The sequence below is a fragment of the Nyctereutes procyonoides genome, unplaced genomic scaffold (assembly GCF_905146905.1).
Source record: "Nyctereutes procyonoides isolate TBG_1078 unplaced genomic scaffold, NYPRO_anot_genome, whole genome shotgun sequence".
NCBI lineage: Eukaryota > Metazoa > Chordata > Mammalia > Carnivora > Canidae > Nyctereutes > Nyctereutes procyonoides.
In genome coordinates this window covers 40,107,533-40,122,965 of record NW_026575120.1, presented here as the reverse complement: position 1 = coordinate 40,122,965, position 15,433 = coordinate 40,107,533, and the positions used below count along the sequence as shown (strand labels likewise).

Below are 15,433 nucleotides of genomic sequence, written 5' to 3'. Positions count from 1 at the left end.
TGAGAAAGGAGGAAACAACACACAGAACTCACAAAATATGTGTTAACTGACTGTTTATGTTCTCAGGCTTCCAGTTGACAGCAGGCTATTAAGTTTTTGGGGAGTCAAGTGACATGCAGAGCTCGGACTGCACAAGAGGTCAACACCCCAACACCCGTGTTGTTCAAGGGTCAACTGTGAAGTATGTAAGACATCACAGAAAGTTGCAACCGAACAGGCAGGCATGCAGCGAGTAGAAAGGGCTTGAGGCTAAAACTTGAGAAGAAAAAGGAAGCCTTTGAGCAGTGGCTGGAAACAAAGTGGACTGAACTAGACCTTTCGGACTGCAGATGCTCTGGGGCTTTTTTCTTTCAAAAAATACTGTTCTCTTTCCCTTGCCATTTTGAGTTAAAAAGTCAAGAAAAACGTTTACACTGTATAATAAGGCTCCAAGAATATTTGTGTCATATTCCGAAGCAAGATACTTTCTCGAGAAAGCATGTCACATATGTTTCTCCAGCATAAACAAAGGGTAAAAATCTAGCTGTTAGCTTCCAGCCAGAGTCAGGAAGGAAAAGGATCCCTCTTTTTTCTCAACCAGCTTCCCTCTCCCCCACTTCTGACCCATTCTCCTTCAGCAACTACTGACCAGGATTGTATGACTCTGAAGAGTGAACAGTGGGGGGAGGGGGGGGTACACAGTCTGCTCCTCCTTCCCGGAACCCAAAGCACCTGCCAACCGGCAACGGAATCAATCGTCAGCATCAGATGTCACTGTAAACCAGCCCGTAGGAAACGATCTAAAGAGGCGATTCAGTAAGCGGTCACAGGAGAGACTGAATATACACCCGGAGAGAAAACTTTAAAAAAGATCTACTGCATCATGCAAACTGAGGCGGGGCTAGAGCTCGCAGTAGTGTTTGAGGCAGTGCTAGGTCTTGGAACACTTCAACAGAAGTGAAGATGTGCTTCAGAAAGAGGTGTCTGCTGCCCCGAAGTTCTCATTCTGACAATAATGACACTGAGACTAAAAATGCAGGTGGGGGGGGGGGGAGTGTGCTTGAGGATTTGCAATAATTAATAAATACAAGTAGACAGGGGCACGTGGGTGGCTCAGTCAGTTAAGTGTCTGACCTCAGCTCAGGCCATAGTCTCAGGGTCCTAGGATCGAGCCCTGCATTGGGCTCCCTGCTCAGTGCGGAGCCTGCTTCTCCCTCTTCATCTACCACTCCCCCTGCTCGTGCTGTCTCTCTTTCAAATAAGTAAATAAAATCTTTAAAACTGTGGCTGCTACTCATAAATATCTAAAGAATTAACGTAAAATATTTCAGAGTCAGGCTAGACTCTCCACTCTTAATAAATGTATGAAGCCATTACATTCTCAAATAAAACTGGGAGGAAAAGAATGCTCAATTGTAGAGTAGTATTCCCCCCAAAAATTTTAAACTGAAGAACTACATATTATAATTATTTGTTGAATGCAAGAATTCAGTAATTGCTGCAAGCAGACAAAGTCTCTACATTCTAGAGTTCTAAAAGCCTAACACCTTGGACAAAGGACCAATCTGATTCAGCCAAAAATGACATATTAAGAACACCCCCCCCCAAAAAAAAAGAAAAAGAAATTCCCCAGACACAAATCAGCAGGTACATGTCCATGGTCTCCATCAGGGCTTCCTTGATTTTTCTGCACACCAGAAATCCAGCCAAGTGCCTTGTCTCACCACTGGAATCATCATCTTCAGCTGTATTACTTACAAGATTAACAAAACAAAAGCCGTGCACTTAAAAGCAAGTCACAGCCCTCTTGAGTGGAGTCATGTCCTCTCATTTGTCAGAGATTCAATACTTGAAGGTTTTCTGTATCTTATGATCTAGCAATCCCACTCCTAGCCATCTACCCAAGGTAACTGAAAACACTTGTCCACACAAAAATTCACCTATACTATTTCTAACAGCATCGTTCAGGAAGAGCCAGAGAGTGGAAACACCCCAGATGGCCCATGACTGACGAGTGGATAAACAGAATGCAGCATCTACCCACACGATGCAGCCGTAGAAAGGAATGACATGCTGACACACAATACAAGGATGGAACCTGAAAACACTGTGCTGAGTAAAAAAAGCCAGTCTAAAAAGGCTACATACTGTGCAATCCATCAGAAAGGTCCAGAATAGGCAAATGCATCAAGGCAGAAAGTAGATTAGTGGTTGCCAAGACCCAGGGGAGGGAGAATGGAAAGTGACTGCGGATGGGTAAAGTCTTCCTCTGGGGGCGATGGAAATAGTCCACAATTAGACAATGTCAATGGCTGCAGAGCTTTGGGAATACACTAAAAACACTGTATTAAAGAAGGGTGAATTTTTTCACACCCACGTAGGGACACACAAACACAAAAGGGTGAATTCTGTAGTATGTGAGGTGTATCTCAATTAAGCGGTTTGTAAATATATGTGCGTGTATGAATGTGTACTCTAATTAGCTTTAAGTTAATTCTGAGCTAGAGATGTAGCTTCATATCTATTTAATGTTAATTTTGGGGAAAAGATTCTAAAATATCAGCACGGCTGATGGTATATTGGAATATCACAAAACCAAGTTTGACAATTACTGATACATACTAAAAATTTACACATGAGTCTCTACTGAACTAACAACTTTATATAAACTACTAGAACCAGTAACAATCTGCTCTCTACTGAGTTAGTGTAAATTTTAACTTCTTTTATTTGATTGGAATCAAGAAACCCTGCAAGTTAAAAAGTATATCACGAGTAGGTAATAGAGACCAGGAGCTACATCTTTTACACCCTCGTGACATTTGCAGCATTCAGGCAGCCCCTTGCATACACTATGCACCACATAATGCATGAGTGAAATGCTTTACTACCATATTTGTAAAACAAGGTCATAAAAGTTAAAACTTTTTGCTCTATGTGGTAACCCTTTAGAGGAAGGTCAGCAAATTGCTCCCATCAAGGGCCAGACAGCACGTATTTTTGACTTTGTGAACCAGACCATTTCTGATGCAACGACTCTGCTCAGCCCCCAAAGCACGAAGGTGGCTGCAGACAATACAGAGACCCAGGCTCCCTTGCTTTAACCAGCACAGTCCAACAGAACTTTCTGCAATAACAGAACTTTCTGCAATGACAAAAGTAGTTCACCACCTACAAGCACTTGAAATACAGATAGCATGACTTAGGAACTGTTAATTTTAGTGACTGCAAATGTGAACAGCCATATGTAGCGAATAACTCCTACCAAACAGCATTGCTCAAGACTAACCAACTAGCCAATTTCACCTCTGGTCAAAAAACTTAAAGAGTGAGTTAATTTTTAAAGTTAAAAAAGAACTCCGATTGTGTCTCAGAATGAACTAGAAAGAGGAAAACACGATGTAAAATTTCTAGCAATTCACAGATCACACTATAGGAAATAATCAAAATTCTAAGCAAATTAATTGCAGCTCAAGCAGTAGGATACGTGTAGAGTTCCATGTATCTGGATTTCGCCATACTTTGTCTGGTATATACTTGCTGGATTCCAGCTCTGAGGTCATCCCATATCTGGTCGAGGCCGATCTGCTTCAGTCCATGAGGATTCTGACTCCGGTTCGAGGACATTGTGAGTAATATTCTGAAGTCGTCCAGTGTAGCAATCCTTATGCAAAGTACAGCTAATTCTCCATTAGATGAAAATATACAGTATCATTCCAAATTTATTCACAGCAGCTCAGAAAGGATGTCCTTTAAATGCAGAGAATGAAATCTCATTGCAGGCAGACCTGAAGAAGAAATAAAGCGAATTAATGAATTCTTTGACATCCCAGGGTGGGTAAGAGGGTGCCTGCCGCATAGATAGAAACATTCAGTCTACAGGCTTTAGTTGGCATCACGCTCATCTACAGAACACTTCTCTTTCTTTGTGCATACAAAATCATATGATCTACGTACACAAATATGCTTAGAGATTTAGTTTGGAATCATACGAATTCATGAGAAAAGTGCTCACAAGAAAAGCTGTGTGGAACTCTGTTGAAGCACAACTAATACTGTTGCCTTTCTTTGCCTTCTGAAGGTAGCAAAACTTAAACTATACAACTTGACTTACATAGCAATTAGATAAACCCAAAGGAAACTCCCAAAAAGAGAAGCACAAATACCTAAAAAGTAGGAAAACCCAGCCAGCACCAGCACCAGCACCCCACCTGATAGTGTGGTCGGGATGGTAGTACCACCTGGTACTATTACCTCTTTAAAACTACAGGCCTTCCTAACACTTAATTTTCCCCTAAGGGGAAAGAAATTATCACTTACATTCCCTAGCCTCACACACAGTTCAGTTACTTCTATCTTAGATAAGCCAGGCACCTCATACCCATTGAGATGCTCTTTTAATTCCTAGCAGCAACTGAGAAAAACTTTCTACTCCTCCCATTTTTACCTTCTCCTCCCCATATCGTGTCCACTGGGCAGCATCATAGTAACTTCAAGTAAATGGATTACTATGGGGCCAATTCAACCTTCTTTCTTCAAACCTCTACATGCCAGTGACTCACAGAATGAAGTTTATCGCCAGCCCGGACAGCTCCTCTGAGGCCCAGGCCCGGCTCTACACCCGAATGCCCACTTCACATCCCCTCCGGCAGGTCTCTGGCTGAACTCAGGGACTGTCCCCAGCTCTACCGCTCACCGGTGTTGCCCAGGTCCGTAAGGGGCAGCTCCATGTATCCACGTGTCAGAAACTTGGGAATAATTCTAATGCCTCATTCCTATTCTTTCACATTCCAGTGCTACTCATTTTAACCTTTGGGGTCATGTCACATCCACTCACTACCTCCTCTTCCTCTCCCAGTGGATGACATTATCATCATCATCATCATCATCATCATCATCATCATCGTTGTTGCACACGGGGATGCCATTTGAGCAGTCTACACTCCCAGAGCGCCCCTCCCTTTGACTCACCCTCTCAAGGCTTCACAAAGCAGTTGAGTCTAAAACTATAAATCTGGTTAGGTGTTGGGGAGTCAAGCTGGTGTCTGAGGCAGGGAAATCCTGAACAAAGCACCCCCAGATCTTCTCTTTAGGAAAACTCGAAATAATTTACTAGAGTTGTTCTATACGAGATTAGCAATTTTAATACCACGGCCCAACACCAACACAGTTACCCACAAAAGCTGCAGCCCCTCTCACACCTGAACAAGGGCTACAGCCCGGGCCCCCAGGAGCCAGCCCTGCCTGGGGTCCTGTGGGCTGCAGCTGCTCAAACCACTCACTCTCTACAAGATCTTTCTATCTCTTCACGTGCCTCTTACAAAACTCTCCCCTTTGGCCCCCGGGCACAGCCACGCAGGCTTTTCCCTCCTTTCCAGGCCATGCCAGTCCCCTTCTCACTCCTGAGAATCTCTGCATCTGTTGCATGGGCCAGTGAGCCCCTGTGCTCATTCTCTACCCACGTCCATTTGGGGCAGGCTTACCAGGAAGTCCCGGATGAGGCTTGCCCCCTTCATGGGACTTCTTCTTAACTCTTATTCCTGGTAATTCCAAGCTTGGGTCTCTCCCTTCTCTGGTGAGAAGGATTCATGGCACAGAGACCATCTCTTTTGCTCACCACAGTATCCTGAAAATCTCATTCAGAGCCTGGTACATATAGGTCAGTGTTTTGTATGAATAAATGAAATAAACTGAGGAATTCAAAAGCTGGATGTTTTTTACAGGATTTAGAAATAATGAAACATCACTATTATAAAGCATCTGAACTTACCCCCAAGTCCCTCTTTAGAATCTCCATTAAATTTGATCTTGTTTCTTCTAAACTTTTTCCTTCAAACACTAGATTTTAGGCTAAATTTTTTTAAATAAATTTATTTTTTATTGGTGTTCAATTTGTCAACATATAGAATAACACCCAGTGCTCATCCCGTCAAGTTTTAGGCTAAAATTTATTTCTTGCTGTTTCATTTACTAATGTGTATTATTCTGGTCACTGCAATGTATATGTATTTTAACATGGTGTTTAAACAGACTTATAAGAGTTATAGAAATTCAGTGATCATTAATATTTTATTTAACAAATATTTAGTAGGAACTACCACATGCTAGGCACTATCATAGGCACTATCTTATGTATTATTAATAGTCAATCAAAACAGACATAGCACTACTGTTGTGGAATAAAGCAACTTCTTAAAAGGTAACCCATTAACTTCTGGTATGTGACATACTTGTAAACTGAAAAATTTACGTACCAAAAATATTTGCTTAGAGCCAATGACAAGAGGACTAGAGGTAACCTTAAAGATAGTTCTGGTGCTTCTTTTTATAGATTAGAAAAAAACTTATTCAGAGAAGTAATCAAACCTGACCAGAATTAAAATGCTGGAAAGTGGCAGGACCACAAGCAGACAGACCTCTGGATTCTCAAAAGCCAGTATTCCCCAATATTCTAGTCTGAATTTTAGGTTCTTTCATTTGTAAGGTGTCAATAAATAAGGAAACTCATTTCAGGATTTGCAAATCAATCAACAGGATACATCACATCAATGAGAAAAGATAAAAACCACGTTATCATTTCAATAGATGCAGAAAAAGCATTTGACAAAGTACAACATACATTCATGATAAAAAAAAAAAACCCTCAACAAAGTAGGTCTGGAGGAAACATACCTCAATATGAAAAAGACCATCTATGAGAAACTCACTGCTAACATCATCATCAGTGCGGGAAAAACTGAGAGGCTTTCCCCTTTGGTCAGGAACAAGACAAAGATGCCCACCTTTTATTCAACATAGTACTGGAAGTCCTAGTCACAATATCAGACAAGAAAAAGAAAAAAAGACTCAAATCGGAAAGGTAGAAGTAAAACTCTTACTATTTGCAGATGACGTGATACTATATGTAGAAAACCCTAAAAACTCCACCACTAGAACTGATAAATGAATTCAGTAAATTCAGCAAATCAATACGTAGGAATCTATGCATGTCTATATGCTAATAATGAAGGAGCAGAAAGAGAAATTAAGAAAACAATCCCATTTACAACTGCACCAAAAATATTACAAATACTTAGGAATAGATTTAACCAAAGAGGTGAAAGATCTGGACTCTGAACACCATAAAACACTGATGAAAGAAACTGAAGATGACACAAACGGAAAGACATCTCAGGCTCATGGATTGAAAGAACAAATATTGTTAAAATATCTATTCTACCCAAGCTATCTACAGATTTAAAGTACTCTCTATCAGAATACCAATGCATTTTTCACAAAACCTGAACAATCCTAAAACTTGTATGGAAACACAAAAGACCCCAAACAGCCAAAATAGTCTTGAAAAAGAAAAACAAAACTGGAGGTATCACAATTTCAGACTTCGAGTTATATTACAAAGTTATACACAGTGACCAAAATAGCATGGTACTGGCACAAAAACAGATCAGTAGACAAGAATCGAAAACCCAGAAATAAACCCACAATTATATGGTCAATTAATCTTTGACAAAAGAGGCGAGGATATGCAATGGGAAAAAGTTTCTTCAACAAATGTTGGGAAAACAGGACAGCTACATGCAAAAAAGTGAAACTAGACAGCTGTCTTACAGCATACACAAAAATAAACTCAAAATGGATGAAAGACCTAAATATGAGAGCTAAAACCATAAAAATCCTAGAAAAGAGCACAAGCAGTCATTTCTCTGACCTCAGCCATCACAACACCTTTCTCGGTATATCTCCTGAGACAAGGGAAATAAAAGCAAAAATAAATGATTGGAACATAAAAACAAAAAGCTTCCTCCACATGCAAAGAAAACAATCAACAAAACTGAAGGGCAATCTACTGAATGGAAGAAGATATTTGCAAATGGCATATCCAATAAAGGATTAGTATCCAAAATATATGAAGAATTGATACAACTCAACACCAGCCCCCCCCCCCACAATAATCCAATTAAAAAATGGGGCAGGGATCCCTGGGTGGCGCAGCTGTTTGGCGCCTGCCTTTGGCTCAGGGCGCGATCCTGGAGACCAGGGATCGAGTCCCATGTCGGGCTCCCGGTGCATGGAGCCTGCTTCTCCCTCTGCCTGTGTCTCTGCCTCTCTCTCTCTCTGTGTGTGACTATCATAAATAAATAAATTTAAAAAAAATTTAAAAAAAAATAAAATAAAAATAAAAAATGGGGCAAAAGACATGAAGAAATATTTCCTCAAAGAAGACATCCAGATGGCGAACAGATGTATGGAAAGATGTTCAACGTCATTCATCATTAGAGAAATACAAATCAAAACTACAGTGAGATATCTCACACCTATCGGAATGGCTAAAATCAAAAAACAGAAGAAACAACAGGTGTTGGCAAGGATGTAGAGAAAAAGGAACCCTGTTGGTGGGAATGCAAACTAGTACAGCCACTCTGGAAAACAGTATTCAGCGTCCTGGGGATCCCTGGGTGGCGCAGCGGTTTGGCGCCTGCCTTTGGCCCAGGGTGCGATCCTGGGGACCCGGGATCGAATCCACGTCGGGCTCCCGGTGCATGGAGCCTGCTTCTCTCTCTGCCTGTGTCTCTGCCTCTCTCTCTTTCTCTGTGTGACTATCATAAATAAATAAAAAAATTAAAAAAAAAAAAGAAAACAGTATTCAGGGTCCTCAAAAAAAATTAAAAAAAAAAGAACTACCCTATAATCCAGTAATGGCACTACCGAATATTTACCCAAAAATGCAAAAATGCTAATTGAAAGGGACGCATGCACTCTTCTGATTAATGCAGCCTTATTTACAATAGCCAAATTATGAAGCAGTTCACCTGTCCAACAACTGAATGGATAAAGTAGATGTGAAATATATATGCATAATGTAATATTATTCAGCCATAAAAAAGAATAAAGTCTTACCATTTGCAACAACATGGATGGAGCCAGAGTGCATGACACTAAGCAAAATACCCCAGAGAGAGACAAATACCATATGGTATCATTCATAAGTGGAATTTAAGAAACAAAACAAGCAAAGGAGAGAGAGGCAAATCAAGAAACCGACTTAACTACAGAGAACAAAATGATGGTAACCAGAGGGGAGGTGGGTGGGATAGGCGATGGGGTTTTACAATGTACATTTATCATGATGAGCAGTGACTAAAGTATAGAATTGTTGAATCACTGTATCTACACCTGAAGCTAACCTAACACTATATCTTAACAATATTGGATTAAAAATTTAAAGTTTAAAATAAAGAAGGTTTAAAAAACAAAACGAAACAAAACAAAAAACCCCAAAAGCAAAAAACAAAACAAAAAAGAAACAGAACAAAACCCAGGGAAAGACTAAAAGAGCCAAAAGAGGGATCCCTGGGTGGCGCAGCGGTTTGGCGCCTGCCTTTGGCTCAGGGCGCGATCCTGGAGACCCAGGATCGAATCCCATATCAGGCTCCCGGTGCATGGAGCCTGCTTCTCCCTCTGCCTATGTCTCTGCCTCTCTCTCTCTCTGTGACTATCATAAATAAATAAATTAAAAAAAATAAAAATAAAAAAAAAATAAAAGAGCCAAAAGAAAAACCTAGATTCACAGTCACCAGTTTTCTATTTATTAATCTTAGAAACCCAAACAGCTCTAATTAAAACAGCCAATAGATTGAAAGAGCTAATAAATCATTCCTAGCTGCATCAATATTAAGTCCATTACAATATTTTAAAATTTAAGGAAGCCAGCTTTTTAAAAATGTCTGAGATTTTTTAAACTAAGAAAACCACTAAACAGCACAAAGGATAAAGTCAAGATTTACCACTTATCCTCTGGCAAAGTTAAAATACACTGAATAAAATGGTCAGTGTAATTTTTCTCTAGAACACCTCTACTCTTTATATGCTCTTTCTTCCAAATGTTCTTTATATGCTCTTTCTTCCTCTACTACATTTGGTTCCAATAATGAGTCTAACTCTACACCAAGACTTGCTGATACTCTGTAAGATCAAATATACAACCTTTTCATGCTAAAATGTCAAGTTTTACTTATCATACATGCTTTATGTCTAATTCTACACATGTAATTTTGTGCCAAAGCACACTTCAGTTTATATGCAGAATACACTGGAAAATAAGCAAAATATTCTATTTCAAACTACTGATTCCAGTTTTCTAATTGTCCCCACCGAGTGCCCAAAACTCATACATGGTTGATCTGAGGTTCTCAAAAATTCACGTCTTCATCTATTTAACTCAGAAGTTTATTTTTGAGAGAGAGAGAGAGAACTTGCACATGTGTGCAGCAGAGAAACAGAGGGCAAAGCAGAGAGAGAATCTAAGCAGGCTCCACACCCAGCATGGAGCCCAGACACGGGGTTCCATCCCACAACCCTGAGATCAGGACCGGAGCCAAAGTCAAGAGTCGGATGCTTAACCACACTGAACCACCCAGGCGCCCTGTACTTAACCCAGAGGTTTAAAGAGGTTATTTTTACCTTGTATTTTCAATATCCCCTAGGGAGCCTCCCGCCTACGTACTTAAACACTTATTACTAATATTACAGCAAAGAAATCCGAAACTAAGTCTAAAAGAAAACAAGTGAGCATATCAGAAAAACGTTTTAAAGGTCAGACGACATGCTGATAGCAAAGAGCTGACCTGCTGGTATCTGGGTGACCTCTCTGGAGCAGATGGGGGGACAGAGTTTGGGTGGGAGATGCTTCTTAGGAATGAGGCATCTGTGTGATGGGGGAAACAGGAGCAGGCAGGGGAGTGAGCTGTGACAAAGCCCCTACAGAACTGGCACCCACCCAACGGGGAGCACTGCAATAAGCACTGTCAGAGTGTTACACGCAAGGGCACAGGGCCTGGCCGGCCCTCCTGCTGCCACTGGGCTCAGACGCTGCAAGAGGGCCAGACCTGGCAGCTCTTTGTAAGATTGCTTGGAGTGATAACATACAACACAGGTTATCAGAAAAGATGGGCTTATCTGTCAATGTTGCAACTTCAGAAATATACCACTTTACAAAGTATGAAGCCTCTGTCTCATGACCAGGCCATCAAAACCGTGGATAGCCTTAAGCAGACTTCACAAAAAATCAGTTGCGAATGGTTTTTAGGTAAGGGGTAAAATATTTCCCCAATAAATCATATTATGTAGCCAAAAAACTCTGGAGGCCCAAAACGCCAATGGCTATCAAAAACAATGGACAAAACTAAACAAAATATATACTTAGGAAATTATGTAGTTTTCAAAAGTACCCTGGTACAGTAGACCTTTGACACGACAAGGTGTACCATCTGTGGTCACTGACACCCAGGAGTTAACACTCAAGTTTTCAGACACAGATTCTGCAGGTTTGTACAGGAAACCAGGGCACAAAATGCCACCAATCACGGGCAGAAACCAACAGCAATGCTGGCTGGACCTAGTGAAGCCTCAACAATCACACCACGTGCACACATACAATTCTACTTCACTTTCATCTCTGCCTCGGAAAATAAAGATAGTGGAATGGAACACAAGGTAAACAGGTCACATAGGAACAGGGAGGTTGTATATTTAAGGACTTCTCTCAGAGACTGTGTTGTTCCAAAGGGTTATGAAAAGTAACAGAATCCATAATAAATAAGCTTTCTAAAAAAACAAAAACAAAAAACAAAAAAACAAGCCTTCTAACAGTTCAAACTGTGAACTAACCAAACAGCCTATTTCTCAAGAGTAACAGTGCACAAGACTCCTTCACTGACTAAATAAACGACCTCCAAGAATCTTGAAAAATACATCTTCTTTGATATTAGTAATTCAGAGTCTCATTAGTAATAAAAGGGCTTCTAAGAAAAATGAGCACTTACAACAGCCTTCCACTGAACACTCATCAGAGCATCAACTGAATAGAAAGGTTATGGGAAATGCTAGCTTTAGTGAAGTATTTTAAATCATTTTGTTTACTACAAGACTTCAGAGGCCTTACTAAGTGGATATACCTTATGAATCGCCATCACAGTAACAGTTTAAAGCCTTTCCCACTCAGGCTGACTTGGCCACAAGAGTATTTTTTTCCCCGAACCTATCTCAGAACAGGGTTTTAAAAAAACAAAACTAAACAAAAAACCCACAAAACTATGTTTTCAAGGAACAACAGAGCTTTTCTTTTTCTTTTTTTAAAAAGATAATTCTGCACCAATCCCTACTTATTCCTAACATTCTTGGATCAACCAGTTTTATAATTTTTTTCTTTAATAATGAAATATACCTCACACTTCACTTGATGAAATAACACATCCTTGTTTTTGTGAGCTAAAATGCTATTGTTCAAACTAGTCCCCTGTTAAAGGGCTTCTAGGTAAGTGATACTGCAACAAGCAGCCTTCTGAGAACTTCTCTCCTGCTGACTTGAGTGTGCACAATAAATGCCTATAGGTGTCTGCCTGATAAATGGACTATGGAACCATCTACCAGGTGAGAACACACAGGAGAGGAGGCACAGATTGTGGGAGATAGTTTACTTTTGGACACAGTGGATCTAAGGAGCTTGTGAGTCATCCTAGGAAGCTGGGTTGTGGAGAGATTATCTCTGACAGGCACCACCAGGATCTTTGGGAACCAGTCAGAGAAATTATACAGAGATGGGCTCAAACTGAGTCCTGAGAACATTGGCAAACTGACTAGATGATGGGGAACCAGAGTCTGTATCTGCAAAGTTACAGCCCCAACAAGAGGACTCCTATCCTGGAGGCCGCAGAAAAGAGGGCCATGGTCGGCAGGGCCTCATCATGGTCATAGAAAAAGCTCTGCTCTTTACTTCTTGTGTGACCTTGGGTAAATCACTTGATGTATCTCACGGGGGTCAGGAATAATGAGGCAACATAGTGAATCAATGCTAGCTCTTATTTTCATCATCACGACGATAATCTGAAATGCAGCTTCTGGCTTTAGTTTTATTTAAGTCACTAGTGACACCTCAGTAAGGAAAGTCTCACTGTGGTTTTAAGGATAGAAATCAAACGGGAATGGACTGGGAGGTAGAGAAATGCAGACTTTTTTGACCACAAAGGAGTGAAGAACGCCGGAAGGGGGTTGTGAGGTCTGAGAAAGAGAGCGAGAGCCAGGGTCAGGAGGGCAGAAGGCTGTGGTTGGCAGCGGGAGGTCAGATCACTGGCCGGGGAAATAGCGCGGTCTGAGCAGGAAGGCCTAGGCTGCGGGGCCAGGCCCGAGGAGGACAGAACAGAATGGCGCTTGAGGAAGTGTCAGTCAAGGCACAGGGAGCAACGTCCACATGGGTGGGGAATCACCTGAGGTGGTGGGCGCTGAGGAACTGAGCTGGCGCCTGGCTCTCCGATGAGCTTCTGGCGTCTGCGATGAGCAGGTGCCCACCACGGGGAGGAGAACTGGCCGTGCGCGCCCCCAGAGAGTCAGTCTGACTGCAGCTCTAAACCTCACAAGGCTTGTGGAATGTGGGAGAATATAAACGGCCACAGCTTGGCTTCCAGGAGGCTTACCTTCTGAGGATGAGCGGGACGTTTAAGGAATGGAGACAGAGGCTACAGAGGAGCTTTGTATTCCCAGGGCAGGACTCCAGGGAGCTCGGTGAAGAAGTGAGGTGGGGGAGGAGGTGAGGGGAGAGGGTAAGGTTTTGGCAGAGAAGGCAGGCAATGCAGCTCCAGGAGTGCTTGGTCAGAGACTGAAAGATGGCCTGAGGGCTTGCTACTGGGATGTGACCGTGACTGGGAGACACAAAGGGGACTGAAGCCTCTAGTTGTAGGGAGGAGGATGGCCTCCCCTTTGTAAGACTCAGCGACGGCCTTCCAACTGGCCTACAGGGCCAAGCATTTTTTTTTTACTACACATCTAACAGTTTGTATTCTCCTAATGTATTATTCCCCTTCGCAATTCCTCACCGTAGAACACACAGGAATATAAATTCTTACGACCTTTAAGGAACATAACTACCTCTCCACGCAAGGGGAGAAACCGGCATGTTTTAAAGTAACAAGAGGGGCAGCCCAGGTGGCTCAGCTGTTTAGCGCTGCCTTTGGCCCAGGGCGTGATCTTCGAGACCCAGGATCAAGTCCCAAGTCGGGCTCCCTGCATGGAGCCTGCTTCTCCCTCGGCCTGTGTCTCTGCCTCTTTCTCTCTCTCCCTTCTGTGGCTCATGAATAGATAATAACAAAAATAAATAAATCAAGCAACAAGAGAATCATAGCCCCTCCTCAGTTTCACCTCAACGACTCCAAAACTCCAGATATTACTTTTGCATACGAGTAAAGTCCTGTTTACTGTCAGACCAAACACATCCAGCAGATGCTGCTGCAGAAGCCAACGTTGAGTGCTAAAGCAAGATAAATCAGAGTTGTACCAGGAACGCAAGAAGCAAAGTTTTTCAAAAAAAAAAAAAGACTACCTACAGTGCTTCATTTAGGCTGATGGCTTCTGAAAATGTAAAAAGATAAAAGCAGCACTGACTTAAAAAGTTAGTTTCTTCTAAAAATAAAGGCTCTATTAAAGCTAGTGAAAACACAATTAAAATTCACTGTTAAAAAACAAAACAAGCTCTTCCTGTAAGTGGTCTGAGGTAATCCACTATCCTCATGACCCAGAAAACCCCACAAAATCATGCAAATCAAGTGATTAAAATCTTCGTGTTCACTTTGAGAAACTTGCCCAGGCCGTCATACACACGTCGGAAGAGCCGCCACGTCTCTGAAGGATGTTACCTTTCAGCTGCGATGTGCTCCATTCTGTTGAGAGATGGTGGAGCCGGGTAGGTGAGCCAGGCCGGACTGGGGGCCCAACACAGCTGGCAGCCCAGACAGTGGATTTTTTTCTGCATGTGCTTAAAAACAGAGAGCTGTGGGACTGAAGGATTTAGATGTAGATCCTCTGTCACTGGGCACATCCAGGTGAATGAGATCCCAGTGTGATTGGATTAACCCCCTCAGGAGCATTCCCTGCCACTGGGAGACAATTTTGACTGAAACAGAGGGGACTGTTCCTAGACCAGAAGAGGGCGCTGCGCAGAACCAGAAAGGTTTCCCAAAGGAAACTGAAGAAATAAAAAAAACAAGACTCAATTTAGCTTTTCTAGGTGGGTAACATTTTAAATCTGATTACAACCGAAATGATCCTGGGTCTTACCCAATATAGGAATTACTTATTTTCTGACACTTGGTTAAAAGAATGAACAACCCCTGGGCTCTGATTTGCAGGGTGGCACAGAAGACACGAACTGGTCACCAACGATTTACACCTAGGGTAACTTCTGCGAATGCACAGCAACACATATGCATTCACTGCATGGTTTATGTGAGCAACAACCAAAACCCAAACCTGGAAACGACCTACATGTCCACTAATGGGAGAGGTCACAGATAAACTGTAGGGAGGCTCAGTCCCACGACAGATTACACACACCTTGAGTCAACTGCATCTACATACCTCAGCATGGATCAATTTGAGAAAGACACTTGTGTGGAAAAGGTGACAG

The 15,433-nt window shown here is 41.9% G+C and overlaps 1 protein-coding gene across 5 annotated transcripts in view; it reads right to left on the bottom strand.

Moving 5' to 3' along the window:
• The window catches only part of CUL1 (cullin 1), a 103,821-nt gene that overhangs the window by 64,026 nt on the left and 24,362 nt on the right, over positions 1 to 15,433 (bottom strand). For all 5 annotated transcript variants that reach the window (XM_055334734.1, XM_055334733.1, XM_055334731.1 and 2 more), the window contains one exon: positions 3,467 to 3,767. In XM_055334734.1, coding sequence (XP_055190709.1) covers positions 3,467 to 3,606 — 140 coding nt within the window. In that variant the 5' untranslated portion in view covers positions 3,607 to 3,767. The remainder of the gene's footprint in view (positions 1 to 3,466; positions 3,768 to 15,433) is intronic.